At 42.9% G+C, this 19372-nt stretch overlaps 1 protein-coding gene across 1 annotated transcript in view; it reads right to left on the bottom strand.

Moving 5' to 3' along the window:
* VPS13B (vacuolar protein sorting 13 homolog B) overlaps window positions 1–11766 on the bottom strand; it is a 705368-nt gene extending 693602 nt beyond the window's left edge. Inside the window, exons 1-2 of the mRNA XM_075270303.1 lie at window positions 11666–11766; window positions 9052–9232 (exon numbers count right to left, since the gene is read on the bottom strand). Of these exons, the coding sequence (XP_075126404.1) occupies window positions 9052–9198 (147 nt within the window). The 5' untranslated portion in view covers window positions 9199–9232; window positions 11666–11766. The remainder of the gene's footprint in view (window positions 1–9051; window positions 9233–11665) is intronic.
* Between the last annotated feature and the right edge of the window lie 7606 nt (window positions 11767–19372).

The following is a 19372-nucleotide window of genomic DNA, read 5'->3' on the forward strand; positions in this document are numbered from 1 at the left end:
AATAATAGACAGTCGGGGGACCTACTAGCATGTATAGTTCTCAACTATTAATCTTAGATACTAATACCAATAGATTCGGGCAGTAGTACAATCTCTGTACAGCAGACATATATATCAGAATGACACGACAAGAATACAAGCAAATATAGGGGCAACACGGTAGCTCAGCGGTTAGCACTGCAGCTTTGCAGCGCTGGAGTCCTGGGTTTGAATCCCACCAGGAACAACATCTGCAAGGAGTTTGTATGTTCTCCCTGTGCGTGGATTTCCTCCCATTTTACAAAGACATACTGATAGGAAAAAATGTACATTGTGATCCCTATATGGGGCTCACAATCTACATAAAATCTACGTTAAAAAAAAAAAAAAAAAAAAAAAGATTACAAGCAAGTACGAGGTGTACGACCCAGGTGAACTCATTAGAAGACATACATGTTACTTTCGGCTGGCTTCATTACTAAATAAAACCTGTCTTCAGGACCAGCCATACATTGGATGATGCTCTGTGGTGGGGTCTTCTGCAGTGCCCTCCCCATAAAGTGTACTGTGCTACAGTATACAAATACCTTTACAATACAGTACTCTGATGAAATAAGGTTCTGGTAACACTACTGTAACCAACAAACGCAGACAGACACTGTAATGGGTCATCTATGTTCCAGTATCCTCACCTGTTAAAATAGTCCTGAAGACTGCACTATTCTTGCTGTCAAACATATTTTAATAGTGGACAGCAACTCTATAAAAAAATTCTCCCTTGGCAGACACAAACAGAACCTAATAGTGATATACACTGGCCAAATAAAGACTTCAACACAATTGCCATACAACTATACAGTACCACCATTACCATAAAATTCCAAACAAACACAATGTGCAATGCTACACAAAGCCTAGATAAATACCGCCATATAATTCCCAAACAACATGAACATACTGTGCTAATATAACACACAAAGTAAACTATTACATCCAGAAGGTCAATGACCTCTATAAGGATTACATCTGCCACACAATGACTACCAAAAAATCAAAGGGGCTTTCTAGGACAAAAATCTTGATACGTCAGCCCATCAGATTGGTGGGGTCCATCACTCACCAGACTGCCACATACCATGCAGCCGGAAGCAAAAAACTTTGTGTAGTTTGTAGTGTGTAGAACAGTAAGATGTATTATTGTAAAATTTGTTAATAAGTGTCAGAATACTGTTGGGCTATTGTTAGGGCAAATCATCCATATTATATCTATAGGAGCCCAACTGTTAGCACTGCTGAATGAAAGGACTGTGGTAAGTGGACAAGCACTGCTGATCCTCATTGTTTAGTAAGCATAGCTCTATAAAATTTCATTAAGATGGGATGATGGTGCGCGGGCCTTTCCATGTTTTACAACAGTCCATGTACTGGCACGCTGTCTGCCTAGTGGTGGTAGAACAGAAGATTGCAGCCTTGTCCCATTCAAGTGACACCCTGCACTGTAACAACAAAGTAGAGGACATGCAGGCAGACGGACCAGGGTAAAAAGAGAAGAGCACAGGACTTATCTCTGTCCCAGGACCAGAGGAGACGTATTTTTCGCCTTTCTCATGAAACCTCTGTCAGTTCCCTCTACCAGGAGACCAACTACAAGATTCTGTCTCGTTGGTACAGGGTCCCTACGAAATTACACACATTCTTCCCACAGGTCTCCCCGCTGTGTTGGAGATGTGGGCAGACAGAGAGGGATATGCTCCATATTTTCTGGTTCTGCCCTGCATTGTCCTCATTCTGGGACGGTGTTAAACAGATCATTTTACAACTAACTGAGGCTCCTCATCACCTAGGCCCGGCTTTGTTCCTCCTCAATCACTGTTAGCCTTAGAATGGACCTTCCTGTGTCAAAACATTTCAGCAATGAAGATCATAATATCACCAATCACATGAAAATTTTGGTTTTAAGAGGGAATTTTAAATCCAGGAAAGAGAGACGGATTTATGAGTACAAGTTTATGACCCTGCTTCAGACATTGCAAGAAGGGATGAATCTGTCACATGGGTTCATGGCATCCTACAGAAATCACTGAACTGAACTCTGTGAACTGATAAGAACACTGCAAACTGATGAATTATTTATTTGTATGTAACAATAACCAATAACCTTCTTCTACCCTCCCTCCTAGAATTCTATATAATTTATATCATTTTGGGCTTTGAACAATAATAGAGCCACATCTATGATTCTAGTTGTCTCTTAGATATAAGGTGTCACCCCACCCGAACTGAGATTGGACAGGCACAATACTTCTTAGAATGGATAGTTTAAAATTTTATTAGTCCATGTTCACACTATAGTCTACAGCCTGTTGCGTCTCCTGTGTGGGCACATTGGATGTTTTTGGAGCCCTATTTAACATTGATGTATTTCAAGGGCTTAATTAAATAATCTGTATCCACATTTAATAGTGTCCATCATATATACCGTATATACTTGAGTATAAACCGACCCGAATATAAGCCGAGACCCCTAGTTCTACCACAAAAAAAGTGGTAAAACTTATTGACTCGAGTATAAGCTGAGGGGGGAAATCCACCATTGCAAATAAAAAGTCTGGTCATATGCATTGCAGCTTAGCAACTCTATGGGGATCATAGTAATAGCAGTTAACTCCATCATGTCCCTCACATTAACCCCCTGTGTGCCTCACATAAGAGTTACTCTCGAAACACGTCAGCTAAAGACCAGTCACACTACCTGGCGTTATACCATCTTTGTTATACCACTTCGTGTCTATGATCGAAGCTGTATTTTTTAATTTTTTGTGAAAATAAAAGAATTTTAACGAGAAAGGATTCGCAGGACTCCAACCTCTTATTGTATACCGTTGATGTGCTATCACACTCTTAGCCGGAGGAACTTACCTGGATGGTCTGTGCAGCAATCCCCTCTTATGAAAGTAAGTGTTCTTAACTCATATATATTTGTCACATTTGATATCCATACATTCGTTCCTCGTGGACTATATTTGGAGGCTGTGTTTTCCACATTTCCCTTTCCCTAATATTTACTCCATTTAATTAAGACTGATGAGCACCAAGTGTACAATAACAAAAATATTCCCTCCTTTCAAGAAAACTTGTGGATTTTAATGTTGAGCTAGACCACAATAGAAATAAGATTTGTATGCGTTTCACTGTGGAGATTTACTTTGGCACCCTCACAGCATAATCCTTATTAAAAATGTTATGTCTACTACCTTATCTAGAACATTAGAAAAGTCCAATTTCCCTCCTCCCTCCTAAAATAATACACATCTGATACTTGACACTGTGCTCGGCGCTGCCCGCTCTGTGTTCTTGTTCCAGAATTTTCTAATCTTATTTTCTAGACAATCTGTGTACAGTCATTATGAGCCTGGGCTTTGTGCTGAAGTTAAAAAAAAAAAAAAAAAAAAAATCATCTCCTTACATTTGCACTGACATTGGGCACAAGCAGAGGTCAAGATCTGTTTTGATCCGATTGATGGATGCGTTATAAGATATCTCTACTTCCTTTTTGACATATAAAGTGTCGAGTTTTTGATTTTTCCCAGATCATGTGATGTTATATTGACAAGGCAAAATGCAAACCCAACTGAGAGGACATAACTAAATTTTAAGATCTTGTGCTCCATTGCAAAAATTGTAGTGTGGGGCCCCTGCCTACTATTTAGAATAATGGTATATTTTATATGGCCGGGTACCTCCGAGGCTCCCATAAGGTCCAGGGCCCTGTAGTGACGGCTCCTGCTGCAATCCTTATAGCTAAGTCCCTGAACATAACACAAGTTTGAATAGAGCCTTACATGGTGAGTACTGCTCAAACATAAGACACATCAATCGAGTCGAACCAGTTCTATATCATAAACTATGTTAAAACAGCTCTCTTTCTGTTCTTTATGCGCGACCAAAAAAACTGGACCGATCTTCACCAAATTTTGCACACAGATACTTCAGGTGTCCGGGAAGGTTTAAGACTATGCCTCAACTGTTTCGGACGTACCGTTCTGGAGATATAGTATTCTCCATTTGCCAATACAAACCTGCAAGTCTTTCACTCACATACCAACTGCAATACACACAGTTACTGCACATGTACAATCCAACATTGATATCCAAACTGAGATACACGCATCAGAGGATTAGATATGCAGTTCAGCACACAGTACCACATGCCAGAGGATTAGATACACTCTGCAAACAGTACCAGATGCCGCAGGATTAGATACACGGCTCAGCACATAGTACCACATGCCGAAGGATTAGATATGTGGCAATGCACACTATCACACAGAGCAACCGAGCCATTTTTCTTCACAGTTTAAACCCCTTTCCTGCTGCGGGCATTTTTTGATTTTCATTTTTGCCACCCCTCTGTCCAAACCCCATAACTTTTTTATTTTTCTGCACTCAGAGCCATATGAGGTTTTATTGTTTGTGGGACAAATTGTTCTTCATGATGTTCCCATTAATTATTCAATACAATGTACTGGGAAGCGGCAAAAAAATTCAAAAGGTTGGATTTGAAGAAAAAGTGCAATTGTGCGACTTTCTTACAGGCTTCTTTTTCACGGCGTTCACTGCACAGCCAAAATGACATGTCACCTGTATTCTATGTTTCGTTGCGATTCCAAGGATACCAAATTTATATGTATTTAGTTACGTTTTCACTGCTTAACAAAATTCCAAAACTGTGCCCAAAAATTTTTTTTCTAAAAGTTGCGATATTCTGACACTTTTTTACACTTCCATGTACAGGAATGCATAGTGTCTTTTTTTTTTTTTTTGCGGGACCAAATGCACTTTTTAGTTATACCATTTTGGGGAATTGTTATTGCTTTTTATTCAAATTTTTATCAGAGGCAAAACAGTGAAAAAACAGCAGTTTGACACTTTTGACTCGTTTCCCGCCCACGGTGTTTACCGTATGGGAAAAATATTTTCATAGATTTGTAGACCGGGTGTTTTCGGATACAGGAATACTTAATATGTATGTGTTTTACAGTATTTAAGTACTTTTATATGTGTTCTAGGGAAAGGGAGGCAGGGATGATTTGAATTTTTAACACTTAATTTAAAAAAAAAATAATAATAATTTTTTTTTTTTTTTTGCATTTATTAGGGGTCTTGAACACCAAAGGAGTCTGATCACTAATGCAATGCATTGCAAAAATATGGTAGTTCTATTGCAGGCTACATAGAACTTGCTCCGGGTGCTGGTGATCCCCGGAAAAATGGCATCTCGGTCAGCATTGACCGAGGTGCCAAAGGGGTTAATGCCCATGATCGGTGTGGGCACCAATCGCGGGCATTAGTGCTGGGTGTCTACTGTATAAAACAGCAGACACCCGGCAGCTAAGGCGGCCGCCCAGCTCCCAAGCAGCCGCCATGTTTAAACACACAGCATCTGCCATACTAGTATGGCGGATGTTAGGAAGGGGTTAAAGGGGTAGGGCGCTATGGATGACACTGTTACACAAGGTCACATACACACATCCTTACTCCAGGTTTCCATACCAACCAATCACAGGCTTTTCACTGCTATCCAGACTGAGATACATATGATCACATGACGCTTATGGACACACACAAACAACATACAAAATACACCAGTGCAAACCTGGGCAATTGTTATGGGGCCACTACACAAACAAAAAATGAAATACGCCCGAGCGAAGCCGGGTGCTTCTGCTAGTAAGGAATAAAACTGTACCCCCAGTTCAGTGGGTGTCAGACTCCAGGCACCCTAACCAACCAACTTATTAAAGAGGTCACCTCAAGTGAATGGGACTAAGGCTAGATTCACTTTTGCATTGGAGTCTCTGTAGGATTAAAATTGGCAGAGAGAAAAGTGCTGCAAGGAAGACCACTGAAGTATATTTGGTCCACGGCTCTCCGTTTTTCGGGTTCCCATGCAAACCCAAACAACGGAGACCTGAACGCTAGTTTGAACCTAGTGTAAGTAGTCCTGTAATGCACTGGTATATGACAGGAGCAGGACTGGGGGAAGTCCTGCTCCTGTCATATACCAGTGCATTACATGATTACTTAAGCTAGTTTCAAAATAGTGTTCCGGGGGTTTTCCCATAAATTATCAATATAAACTCCTCCCCCCCACCCCCATAACCAAAAAAGAAAAAAAAAATTGAAAATATGATTAGTGATATCAGTCAAACCCTGCTCATGTTTTACCGTATTTTTCGGACTATAAGACGCACTTTTTTCCCCCCAAATTTGGGGGGAAAAGAAGGGTGCGTCTTATAGTCCGAATGTGGCGCCTGGCACCCGCTGTACTAGAGAGGCGGAATCCGGAAAGGGATAGACGCCGGGGCCTGAGACATCGCTGCGCTCCTCTGCCCTGCATGAAGCCAGCAGCAGGAGGAGTGATGCCGCTGGCTTCATGCAGGACAGTGGAGCGCAGCGATGTCTCAGGCCCGGCACCTGTGCCAGCGTCTATCCCTCCCCGGCATCCGCCTCTCTAGTACAGCGGATGCCGGGTCAGTATCGGTGGCCCCTTCTCCCCCGCAGGTTCAAGCCCCCGGGGGGGAATAAAATAGTAAAAAAAAAAAAAAAAGCTTTAAAAATATAAATAAAAGTTCTAAATCACCTCCTGTCCCTAGAAAATATATATATATATATATATATATATATATATTATCATAAACCACCGGGTTTTTTTTCAATACAAGGTGATCTAAGCAATAGATATTCCCCAAAATGGTATAACTAAAAAGTACAGCTGGCCCCACAAAAAAAAACACTCTATGCATCCCCGTACAGCTGCAGGGTCACCTGTCAATGTGGCCTTGCAGCTGTTTCAAAACTACAACTCCCATATATTAAATATTTCACCATTTTTTGCTTCAAAATTTTTTTTCCCTATTTTCCTCCTCTAAAACCTAGGTGCGTCTAATAGTCCGAAAAATACGGTAATTCTCAGACATAGGATGGACATTGGCACTGGAGAGACAGTTTATTTTCCTATGGAATGGGAGAAAAATGGCATTTGTGAATCGGTCATCAGTATGTGATCTGTGGGGGTCCGAAACCCTGACCATGTACAGATAAGATGTTCTAGCAGCCTCCAGGCACTAGAAGTTGCTTCTGTGGATGGGAAGCGTGAGCAGCCTGTTCCTATTAAAGTAATAATTGCAGTTCACCAGTGTCACCACTACACAGTGGATGGGAATGCGGCTCTGTTGCTATAACCTGAATAGGATATTTTGAAGCCGAGGTTGGAAACTTTTTTCTGACACCAACCAAAACTGACCAGAGACCAGACTCCAACTCCATAGCTTCACAGGTGCTGGGTACAGAAACAACCCCATGTGTGAAATTTTTGCAACAAACCTACGAGTGAGTATACTTAGCTGACTAGACATTGTCTACAGAAAAAATGGGATTGCTGCAGCCAAGGATATGGATTATTGAACTAAACTGCTTGCATATAATATAACAAGGGTAGGCAATCACAGGGGCCACAGCTACTTTTTGTTTTCTTTGAGACAATAATGTTAAAAAAAACAACAGTTTATGAAACTCTCCATAACAGCTAAAGTTTATATTTTATTATGCATATTATAGTATAATATATTATTATTTTTATTGTACAAAGGGTTAATCTCCCCCAAATCATTAATGGGATGAGAAAACACACCACGATTTCCATTGTTAAAGCACTGACAGCAATTGTCAAATCAAAGAAATACCACCATAGCAAGTTATGACGTGCACAAGATAGATCATAACTTGCTGATTGGGGGGGGATGGGACCCGACTGCTCAGACCCCCATCAAAGCCGATAATGATGTCCTGCCTGCCCATGTGAATGGAAATGTAACTCGCTTGTGTGCACTGCTGTTGAAATTGATGTTGCACTCTGCAATCTATCCTCTGAACACGACATAACTTGCTTTGTTTTTATCCTTCAAATGGGTTTCCTAAGATTTAAATACTAAGACATAACCCTAGAATTGGTCATCAACATCTGATTGTGGGGTCCGACATGCAGAACACCCCACAGATTGGCTGATACCCATGTAAAGCTCAGTCCCTTTCAAGTGACTGGTGCTAAGCTGCAAAACCAAACATAGCGGTTATATAATATACAGTCCATGGTGAGCAGTGAAGAGGCGGCAGTGCTTGTCCAAATGCTGCAGTCTGTTCAAATATCTAAGACCTTGTTCACATTTGCATTGGTATTCCGTCCGGGGGAGTCCACATGGCGACCCCCCAGAATGGAATACCAAACACAATTGCAGGCGCTGTTCACATCTGCGTCCGGTCTCCGTTCTGCAGGTTTCTCTTTCCTGCACAAAACAGAGGCAGGAGACTGAAACCTGCAGGACTCTCACCCATTCATTTGAATGGTTTTGAAAGCTGTCCAGTCGTGAGCGGCGGTGAGCGTTTTATGCTCTCTGCCGCGAAACCGTTTTTTTTAATCCGGACACAGAGTCGGACATGCAGTACTCTGTGTCCGGTTTTAAAAAAATGGTTTCACGGCGGAGAGCATAAAACGCTCACCGCCGCTCACGGCATGACCCGGTCTGTGCTTTCCGTCTTCTTGCATGCAGAAGACGGAAACCACAGAACAGAGACCCGAACGCAGGTGTGAACCTAGCGTCACATGTACAAGGAAGTTTATGCATGTTATTGGAGTAAACTGTGCACAAAAAAATTCAAATGATAATGTGATTTCACACTAAAGTTTGCACATTTTCTCACTATTTGCCATATTTAAATAGTGACAAGAAAAGTACGTGCAGTCTCCAAAAGAGATATCGTTTTAACACAAACTCAAAAAACAACTCCCAATTCTTCCATTCATTTCAGTGGGAGACATATAACTCGCCAACGACTACTAATATCTGTATAATTTCCAACACCAGGTAGATCATCTAGTACATCATTAAAACTAATGTTAATAAACAGTTATATGTATCAGAAATTTAAGTCCAACCATATATGTTATCAAAGCAGTAAGGAGTGTTCCAGTGCAAAAGTCACGTGACAAAAATACCAAAATAGAAAATGTACCTGTTCCAGAACATCCAGTTTCAATTCCAGTTTACTAAGGACAACATCTCCACCCCAAAGGGACAGCTGCAAGTCCGAAGGCTTCAGATTCTTGATGTATCGATTCACATAGCTCATTAATATCGGAGTCACATAGGACTCCAACATTGTTAAACCCTTCCAGGAGTGGATGTCCGGTTACCTGCATTTAGGGGAAAAGAGGACAATGTAAAGAATGAAGTGATAGAAAACATATGATACAGGGGAATCTGGGGTTAATAGAGGTTACTTCCCCAGTAAAGACTCCCCTCTAGTAGGCAGAACTGAGACCTGCTGCAAAAAATGGGACTCCTAAATTAGACACCTCCATTAAGTTCAATAGATTCACTATCAATCAGATGCCAAAAAGCTCCTTCTCCCATTATATAAGAGTTAATAGCCTCAAGATAGGTCATCAATATTAAAATGGTGGGGTCCAACTCTCAGTATCCCTGCCAAACAGCAGGCATGTAAGTGATGTGACCTCTTCAGTAAAAGATGCGGTCACAATTTATAGAGGTAATGACTCATGAGCAATATTATAGTTTCACCATTGAAATGAATAGGAATCTGGAATGCCACTGTGAGCAGCTAGGGACCGTGATCATGTGAGTACTGAAGGGGCTGCAGGATTCATGGTCCTGCAATTTCATATGAAGGTATGTCCTGTCAAATGTACAAACAAGGGGGCAACACGGTAGCTCAGTGGCTAGCCTTGAAGCATTGGGGTCCTGGGTTTGAATCCCACCAGAAACAACTTCTGCAAGGAGTTTATATGTTCTGCCCGTGTTTGTGTGGATTTGCTCCCATTCTACAAAGACATACTGATAGGAATAAAAAATGTACATTGTGATCCCTATATTGGGCTCAGAATCTACATCTAGGTTAGGATCTATGCAGCAGCCATTTTTATTTTTTTTTATACCAGCTACATTCACCTAAATGGTTGAATTGGGTCCAATCAGTGAACTATATATATATATTTTTTTTTTTTATTTTTTTTTTTTCAGCATTATATAATGGTCGGAAAAACAAAACATATGTTGTTCACAGACATATATGACCAATCCGCTCTGCTCTCATCCGCTCCTCACACAACCGCCTCCAAGATTTCTCTCATGCTTCCCCCATACTCTGGAACTCCTTACACATAAGACTGACCCCCACAATCACAGGATTCAAGAAGGCGCTGAAGACTCCCCTATTCAGGAAGGCCTACAACCTCCAATAACACTATCACTGCACTGCCATCTGAACTGTCTCCCCCCTTCCCTCATAGATTGTAAGCCCTCGCGGGCAGGGCCCTCTACCCCACTGTGCCAGTCGGTCATTGTTAGGGAGCGTTCACACTACCGTCGGTGTCCGACAGGTAGTGTCCGCTCAAAATCTTGCACGGACATTAGGAGCGGACACTAGCTGTGTCCGTGACACCTGTCATTCACTTAAATAGCGATCGGGTGCGTTCTTTTGCACTCCGTGCCCGTCCTTCCCTATCCGCAAGTGAAGATGTCCGACTTCTCAAGTGGACAGAAAAACCCGACATGTAGGGTTCTTCTGTCCGCTTGAGAAGTTGGACATCTTCACTTGCGGACAGGGAAGGACGGGCACGCAGTGCAAAAGAACACACCCGATGCCCATTTAAGTGAATGACAGGTGTCACGGACACAGCTAGTGTCCGCTCCTAATGTCCGTGCAAGATTTTCAGCGGACACTAGGAGCGGACACTACCTGTCGGACACCGACGGTAGTGTGAACGCCCCCTTAGTATTACATGGAATTAATGGTGCTATATAAATAAACAATAATAATAACGATCAGGACAAAGAGAGGAAAAGCAAAATACGGCATGCCAGGATTTATAGATTTATTTGTATTCAGAGTATCTCTCGTTCCAGGAAAAAAAAAACAAATGTGTGAATGTCTTCATTCACTATAATGGACATGTGTGCTGTCTGATATTTTTATGGGCAGCACTTGCACTACATGTGGGCAATGAACCAAGTTCACTGGGCACATGTAGCCTGCCACCTGACCCAATAAAGTGAATGGCCAAGTGCGAAAATAAACTTTGTGTGCACAGGCCCTTATTCAGATGGCAAACGCCTTCATTCCTGCCAATTTCATACCTGACAGAAGGGTAATAATAGCCCATATAATAATAACTGAGGGAGCACATTTAGGACAACAGTCTTGAAGAGACGCATCTTAGGTTACACATAGTAACCAATCACTAGGCAGCTTTCATTTTATAACCGCAGAACATAAAACATAAGCTGCGCTGTGATTGGTTGCTTTGGGCCACTATAATGACTATAATGATTAGTACAATTTATTGATGTGTGCATGCTAGCAGTATGTCCAGTGAGTTCCATAGCAGGCACTGCTGGTACGTGTAGTGCAGCTCCCCGGCTCTACAGCCCAGAGGTTTTCTGACTGACAGGACGCGCTGGGCTTTGTAGTACCTCAGCAGCTGGCGGGAAGCAGCTTGTCTCAGCTGTAGCCGGTAACCCTGGCAGCGCCTTCACGTATTATCAGCCCGCCTCATCTATGCTACGCGCTCTGAGTCACAACTGTAAAGTGTGAGGTAAAAACTTACACCGGACACCCGCAGCTGCCACCCGGTCCCGGCACTTCCACTGCCAGCCTGAGCAGCATGAAGTTCTACCCACACTTCCGGGTATGTGGTGTAAGCCGGATGTGACGTCGTATAAACATTGAGACGCGCTGCCGGAACTTGGATCCGGGTCGTGTGACGTGCCCGTCAATCACTCGGGAGGGGCGGAGAGTGGGAGGAGTCTGTCTGTTCACATTGGCACAAGGACGGCTCCGTATTACAGTAACTCCCTCAGGACCAAGTGTATAAGCAATGCCACCCCTGCTACCTCTTCTGTCACCCCCTCTACCTCATAGATTGTAAGCTCTTGTGAGCAGGGCCCTCAGTCCCATTGTGTGAAGTGACTTTCTCTGTAATATATCTTCTGTCTGTATTTGTACCCTACAATTTGTACAGCGCTGCGGAATATGTTGGCGCTATATAAATAAAATTTATTATTATTAGAGATGAGCGAGTATTGTTCGGATCAGCCGATCCGGAACAGCACGCTCGCATAGAAATGAATGGACCTAGCCAGCACGCGGGGGGTTAAGCGGCCGGCCGCCGTCAAAACGGAAGTACCAGGTGCTTCCATTCATTTCTATGGAGCGTGCTGTTCGGATCGGCTGATCCGAACAGTACTCGCTCATCTCTAATTATTATTATTATTATTATTTTGTTTATTTTTTTCACTTCTGTACTCAAAGAGCTTTTTAGTTTTGACCATTTACGTTAGGTTCACACCAGCGTCAGGTTTCCGTCTTCTGCATTTAGAAGATAGAAACCTGTCATACCGAGTCTGGCCGTGAGCGGCGGTGTTTTATGCTCTCTGCGGCGAAACCGTTTTTTTTAAACTGAACACAGAGTACTGCATGTCCGACTCTGTGTCCGGTTTTAAAAAAAAACGGTTTTGCCGCGGAGAGCATAAAACACTCACGGCCGGACATTTTTCAAACCCATTCAAATGAAAGAGTTTGAAAGATGCCGACAGGTTTCCGTCTCCTGCCTCTGTTTTGTGCAGGAAATGGAAACCTGCAGAGCGGAGTCCCGGACGCAGATGTGAATGAGCCCTTAGTGATTCAATTTTAGTTATGTTTTTGTTTATTTATTTTAAATGGCATAAAAAATACATTCAACAAAATCTAGTAAGTCCCATATACCACATGGTGGTGTCTCCCATAGTGCGCCTTCTTACTGGTCCATAGCTAGAAATAGGCAGAATACCAAGAGCAGTCAGGGGGTGCACTCTGGTCAAGGAGGTCAGACGCGTGTTGGAATAATTGTACAAGGCACAACGCAGGAACGTTTTGGGCAAAAAACAACCCCTTTCTCAAGTGCATAAAACTAATAAAATGATCCAAAGAAACATGAAAAAATAAGTTACATAAATAAATAAATAATTTGTGCAAGAAAATAAACAAAATAGTACTAGAGAGAGAGAAAATATTTGTACACGTGGAATACATAAATCATTCATAAAATCCAAATACAGTATACATAAAAATTGCATATACATAGAGAAATATTGTGTACAAATATTGTGTACAATTTATTTAGCTTATTTTGTATATCAGTTTTTTAGGTAGATGGTGAGCCCCATATAGGGATCACAATGTACATACGTGTATAGTATGTCTTTGTAGAATGGGAGGAAACCCACACAAACACGGGGAGAACATACAAACTCCTTTGCAGATGATGTTCCTGGTGGGATTCAAACCCAGGACTTCAGCGCTGCAAGGCTGTAGTGCTAACCACTGAGCCACCTTGTTGCCCCCCCCCCCCTTTTTTTGTATCATTTTATTAGTTTTATGCACTTGAAAAAGGGCTGTTTTATGCCCGAAACACTCCTGCATTGTGCTTTGTCCAATAAAGTGTACAATTATTCCAACACGCGTCTGACCTCCTTGACCAGAGTGCGCCCCCCTGACTCCTCTTGGTATTCTGCCTAATTTGTTCCCGTTCACGTATCTGGTGTTCAATGCCATCAGTGGTGTTTGTTGCCTCCTCCGCCTGGGTGCTCATATACGCTCTTATATGTGGTTGTGGCATTCTCACAACCACTGCAGGTGAGAGGCCAACTGGTCTTATTACATCTTCACACTCTATATAGTTGCGGTTTTGAAGTTACAACAGATCTACACTATTTTTTGCTGCTTTATTTTCTCTTCTCTTTTTGAGCATGGCTAGAAATAGACAGCGAGGCTATATCCTGTACAGCCCAAGGGCTAGAAGCTGGGAGTAAGGCCCCTTCTAGACAACCATGGTCTAGGTCAGTGTGCTATCCTTATATTTCACGGAGAGCACACTGACCCATTATTTTCTATGAGCCCATTCAAACGACTGTGATTTTCACAGTCCCGTGTGCAGGCCGACAGTCCAGGCCACATCAGATAGCACAGGTCCTATCCCTGTCCTATTTTACGTCCCGTGCTTCCATGGCTCCTATTTATTTAATGAAAGGAGACGCGGAATCACAGCCTGTGTCCCCCGTGTGCAGCCCATGCTTTTATTCATGGCAGGGCGGTTGCAGCACAGTCGTCTGCAAGCGGCCTAAGAAGACATCACATCACTATGAGAAGTGAGTCCTCCTTGTTTTGCAGCCAGTGTGGATGTATCACAAGACCAAGGCTGAGCACCACGGCAGCTCAGGTTCATCACACTCCATCACAGAGACTGTCAAAAATTGATGAAGGAAAAAGTTCTGCATGGTCAACTTTTTCCTATGTCACCATACCTCCCAACTTTTGAACAACAGAAAGAAGGAGAAAATGCATAGCGCGCCGCAGCAAATTTAGCCCCGCCCACTTTTATGTTGACCCATTCTCTTTCATTTTTCATGTCCCCCAACACAGTATAATCCTCCTACAGTCACCCGTACATTATATGCCCCCACATTGTAATGTCCCCCTTCCAACTGCCCCACAGTATTAAGTCCCTCTCCTGGTGCCCCAGTTTAAACATGAAACTGGATCAGCTGGAGGGGGACATTAGCAATGGGGGTAGTTGGAGGAGGCAATAAATAAATGGCAGATGAAGTGGGACATTAAACGGTGGGCAACTAGAAGCAGACATTAAACCGTAGGGGTAGCTGGAGGGTGATATTAAACTGGGGACAACTAGAGGCAGACAGGTCCCCCTCCAGCTCCTCTCACGGTTTAATGCCCTCTCCAGTTGTCCCCCAGTTTAAGTGTCCAGGACGGTTGGGCGGTATGTGTCACTTTCGGTTTCAACCAACTCCTAACAGACTCTTTAATCAATGGAGTCCACCGGGCTGTGTGTGTAACTGATGTTATAGTGGTCCAGGCCTCTCCCTGACAAACCCAAACAACAGAGAGCAAGCTAGTGTGAAATATCAGTAGTTATCACTGTCACCTTGCATCACCGGAGTCCTAGGTTCCAACAGCTGCAAGGAGTTTGTATGTTGTCTCACACTCCAAAGACATACTGATAGGGAATGTAGATCGTGAGACAGTCACTGGCAATATAAGTAAAGTGCTGCAGAATATGTTGGTGCTATATAAGTAAAATAAATAATAACAACTAGCCTCTGTTCACACCACATGGCACAGGAACCTATTATATTTATTGAATGTATGGTTCTAATAATATTAGATTTAGTAGTAGTAGTAGTAGTAGTAGTAACAATGCCATCAGTATGTCACACACATCTCCCATTAGTTCCTATTGTAAAAAAGAAAAAATTTCAATGACTGTTTCATGGTATGAACAGAGGAGCAATTTTTAAAATTTTGGTAAAAGACTATATTTTTTTACTTTTAGGTCTTAAAGGGAAAGTATTTTACTACCATGCAATGAATATATTCTTTTTTCTGTCTATACACATTTGTAATAATTTACCAGTATACATCTCTAGCTCTGTACTGTGGATACAATGTTATCCTTGTATTAAACATTAAGTAAAATATGCTGAACACTTACTTTGTACATTCCGTCCTATGATAACAATTTCCCTGAGGAATAGCTAATATTCGAGTCCCTGGGGTACGCACAGTCCTGATTGTCTACTGATTTTTCATGGTTTGCTTAACCCCTTTTCAGGGATGGTCAAATAGAAGTTGATTGGCAGGAAGTTTGGGTTAACCTTATTGGGTACAATAGGTCAGTAATATTGCTTTTTGTTATTCCTCTGTTATTTAATATGGCAATGTAACACATTGGGAAGTGTGTAACCTGTTAACAGGAGAGAATTTGACAGTCTTTCCTGTCTAGTTGTCATAATAATCTATTTGGACTGGACCATTCATGCCATGTGTAAGACACACAATATTAACTCTCGTCAACCGGGTAACAGCTTAAACAAATGTGAATAAGCCAATGTGTTCTGACGTACAAAGTATAACACAGTACCAAACATTGATGTTATACTATCATTCCTCACCAGTGAGCCTGGTAACCTTTCTAGGAAGAATAAGGGTATACATAAATGTGGTTGCCTTGGAGGTAAGCATGTGGATTTCTGTAAGCTTCTTTTCACCCGACTATCTGCAATAAATCTAATGCATATGAATACACTCAAAAAACATACATATGCCTGATTGTCTGACCAATGGAATACTGGTAAGTAAATTACTCATTTTGGACAACATCATGGCTCAGTGTTTAGTACTGGAGCTGTGGGCTCGAATGGGACAGAGGTTTTCCAGAAATTGGATCTCACCACTAGCACCTGGAACAGGGGTTCCATGATCTCTAGGTAAATGGAATGGCGGTCAATCATGTGGGCTGTTTCCCCATTTAATGGGAGTCTGTCAGCAGTAAATTGGTTAAAAATCTGACCCCAGTTCTTTGTAGAGGTGACTCTAGAGCAGTGATGGCAAACCTATGGCACACGTGCCAGAGAGGGCACGCACAGCCCTCCATGCTGGCATGCGTGTGGTCGCCTGGATCGCTCACTGACGGGGAATCTGGTACAGGATTCCCCATTACTGAGCGATCGCTGCCTTCAGCTGGTTGTGCAAACGCACATCCAGCTGAAAGCTGTCAGTGTAGCTCAGTGTAGGCCGCGCGTACCGCACGGCCTACACTGACTACAGAGTTTGACCTCTGCACCTGCGCGGGTGTGATGACGTAAGTCATCAGCGTGTGCAGTGAACAGAAGAGAACGCCCAGCAGCTCTTCAGGTAAGTATATTTGTGTGTATGTGTGTGTACTGCCTGGGGAGGGGGCTACTGTGGACCTTTCATGCTGTGTGGGGAGGGGACTACTGTGGACCATTTCATGCTGTGTGGGGAGGAGGCTACTGTGGAATATACAGGTATAATCCTGTGTGGGGGTCACTGCGGGGCAGATTGTACTGTGTGTGGGGGTCACTGTGGGCTAGATTGTATTGTGTGTGTTGGGGCCACTGCAGGGGTAGATTGTATTGTGTATGGGAGCCACTGTGGGCCAGATTGTACTGTGTGGGATCCCTTCACTATTTATATCACACAGTATCTGTTTTATAGCAGACGTGATATTAGTTCAGGCTGTAATAACATGGCTGTCACTATAAAACAGATCCTGTGCGATGTAAATAGTGAACATTAATTGTTCAAGAGTACCAAATACAGAGACCTTTACCTTTCAGTAAAGCCCCATTCATATGACTGTAATTTGTGGGTCCATAATTGTCTGCAATTGTGGATCCACAGAGTTTTAAGGTTACATTGCCGTGTTGGGACTCCGCGATAATTTATTGGGTTTTGGGTTGCAGTTTGAGCACTCAGTCTCAAAAGGTTTGCCATCACTATTCTAGAGTTTCTAAATATGCCTCTGTTATTCAACTATTTTCATGTAATTCACCATTTAATTCTTCTGTCAATGAGGGGATAAGTGCTTTACCTGGGAATCGAGAGCTGTCGTCAAAGCCCTGGTAAGCTAAGGCAAACCACCAAAGCACTATTACACACATTTGCCTGTGAATAAAAGAGCAAATTACATGGACACTGGGCTCCGAATCTGAATAACAGCGGCAAAACCAGGAAAACAATTTCAATTTCTTTTGGTTGCTGTGTAAAACAGCAGAGTGTGCCGAGCATCATAACTACCAGGTCACTGCTGTTTTGCTGACTCTGCTAGCCCCCTTTCCCCATTGTCAGAATAGGACCAAAATGTAGCTGCTGCAACTGTCGCGGCTTCCGACAGTCGCGTCTTCCCGCTCCGGAGTAGGTCCAAATGAACGGGCCTAGTCCGGAAGGTGCTGCTGTGAGGCGGACGCCACGGATGAATCAGCCGCAGAATCCGCCTGAAGAAAGGGCAGCTCGCTTCTTTTTTCCGCCAGCTGCATAGACCTCTATTGTGAGGGGGCAGATTTTGAGGAGGATTCAGCGCCAAAATCTGCCCCATCTTGCCCTGTGTGAATGACCCCTTACATTGCTCCGTAAAAGAAAATATTGAGAAATTACAGGTATCAAAATATGCCTTTTTCCCAACATTTTGGGATTTTTATTAAAGGTATTAAAACATGAAAAAGGCTACGTAAATTCAATATCGCTATCATCGTGCTGACCCAAAGAATATAAGGAATGTAATTTTTAATGCAAAGTGAATCTTGTAAAAACAAAACCCTAAATTCACAATTTATTCATGGAAAACATTTATAGTAATGGATTCCCTACATAAGATAGCAACCTCTTAGCATTATTATACTATTATCATTATATTATTTTTATTATTATACCATATATCATTTATTACTGTAAACTTTGTTCTCTTCTATAGGTAGAAATACTCTTCAAAAATTATTGTAGAGATGAGCGAACACTGTTCGGAACAGCCGTTCCGAACAGCACGCTCCCATAGAAATGAATGGAAGCGGCCGGCATGCAGGGGGTTAAGTGGCCAGCCGCCAGCAAAGTCTGCGTGCCAGGTGCTTCCATTCATTTCTATGGGAGCGTGCTGTTCGGATCGGCTGATCCGAACAGTGTTCGCTCATCTCTAATTATGAGTATTATTACTCTTTCAGAAAACAGGTAGTGCGAACTCTGTTCATGTCTGCATTACTAGTTAAAGAGGACCTTTCATCAGATCGGGCACATGCAGTTCTATATACTGCTGGAAAGCTGACAGTGCACTGAATTCAGCGCACTGTCGGCTTTCCCGATCTGTGCCCGGTGTAAAGCGCTATCCCCAGAAGGGCGTTTCTGACAGTTAGCCAGGGACGCCCTTCTGCCCAGCAGCGCCTATCGCACTGTGCTGTGGAGCGGGGAGGAACGCCCCCCTCCCGCTCCTGATAATACTCGTCTATGGACGAGCTGTGTGAGCAGACGGAGGGGGTGTACCTCCCCGCTCACACTGTGCAGTGCGATGGGCGCTGCTGGGCAGAAGGGCGTCCCTGGCTAACTGTCAGAAACGCCCTTCTGACATTAAAGCGCTACAGTACCGGGACCGATAGCGCTTTACACTGGGCACAGATCGGGAAAGCGCTGAATTCAGTGCACTGTCAGCTTTCCAGCAGTATATAGAACTGCATGTGCCCGATCTGATGAAAGGTCCTCTTTAACAATTGCCTTTCCTTTCCATTATTTCTTTAGGCTAAGGTCCCTCGACAAAGGCAAAAAAGCACTGCAACGCATAGTGATTTTTCCTGCATTACTTTTGATAGCAAGCCGGCACAGGTTTCTTCTACGGACTTTCTGCTTCCATTATACCTATAGGGAAGCCGCCGTTGTCTCTGTAGGCATAATTGACATGCTGCAATTTCCAAAA

The sequence above is a fragment of the Leptodactylus fuscus genome, chromosome 4, assembly GCF_031893055.1.
Source record: "Leptodactylus fuscus isolate aLepFus1 chromosome 4, aLepFus1.hap2, whole genome shotgun sequence".
NCBI lineage: Eukaryota > Metazoa > Chordata > Amphibia > Anura > Leptodactylidae > Leptodactylus > Leptodactylus fuscus.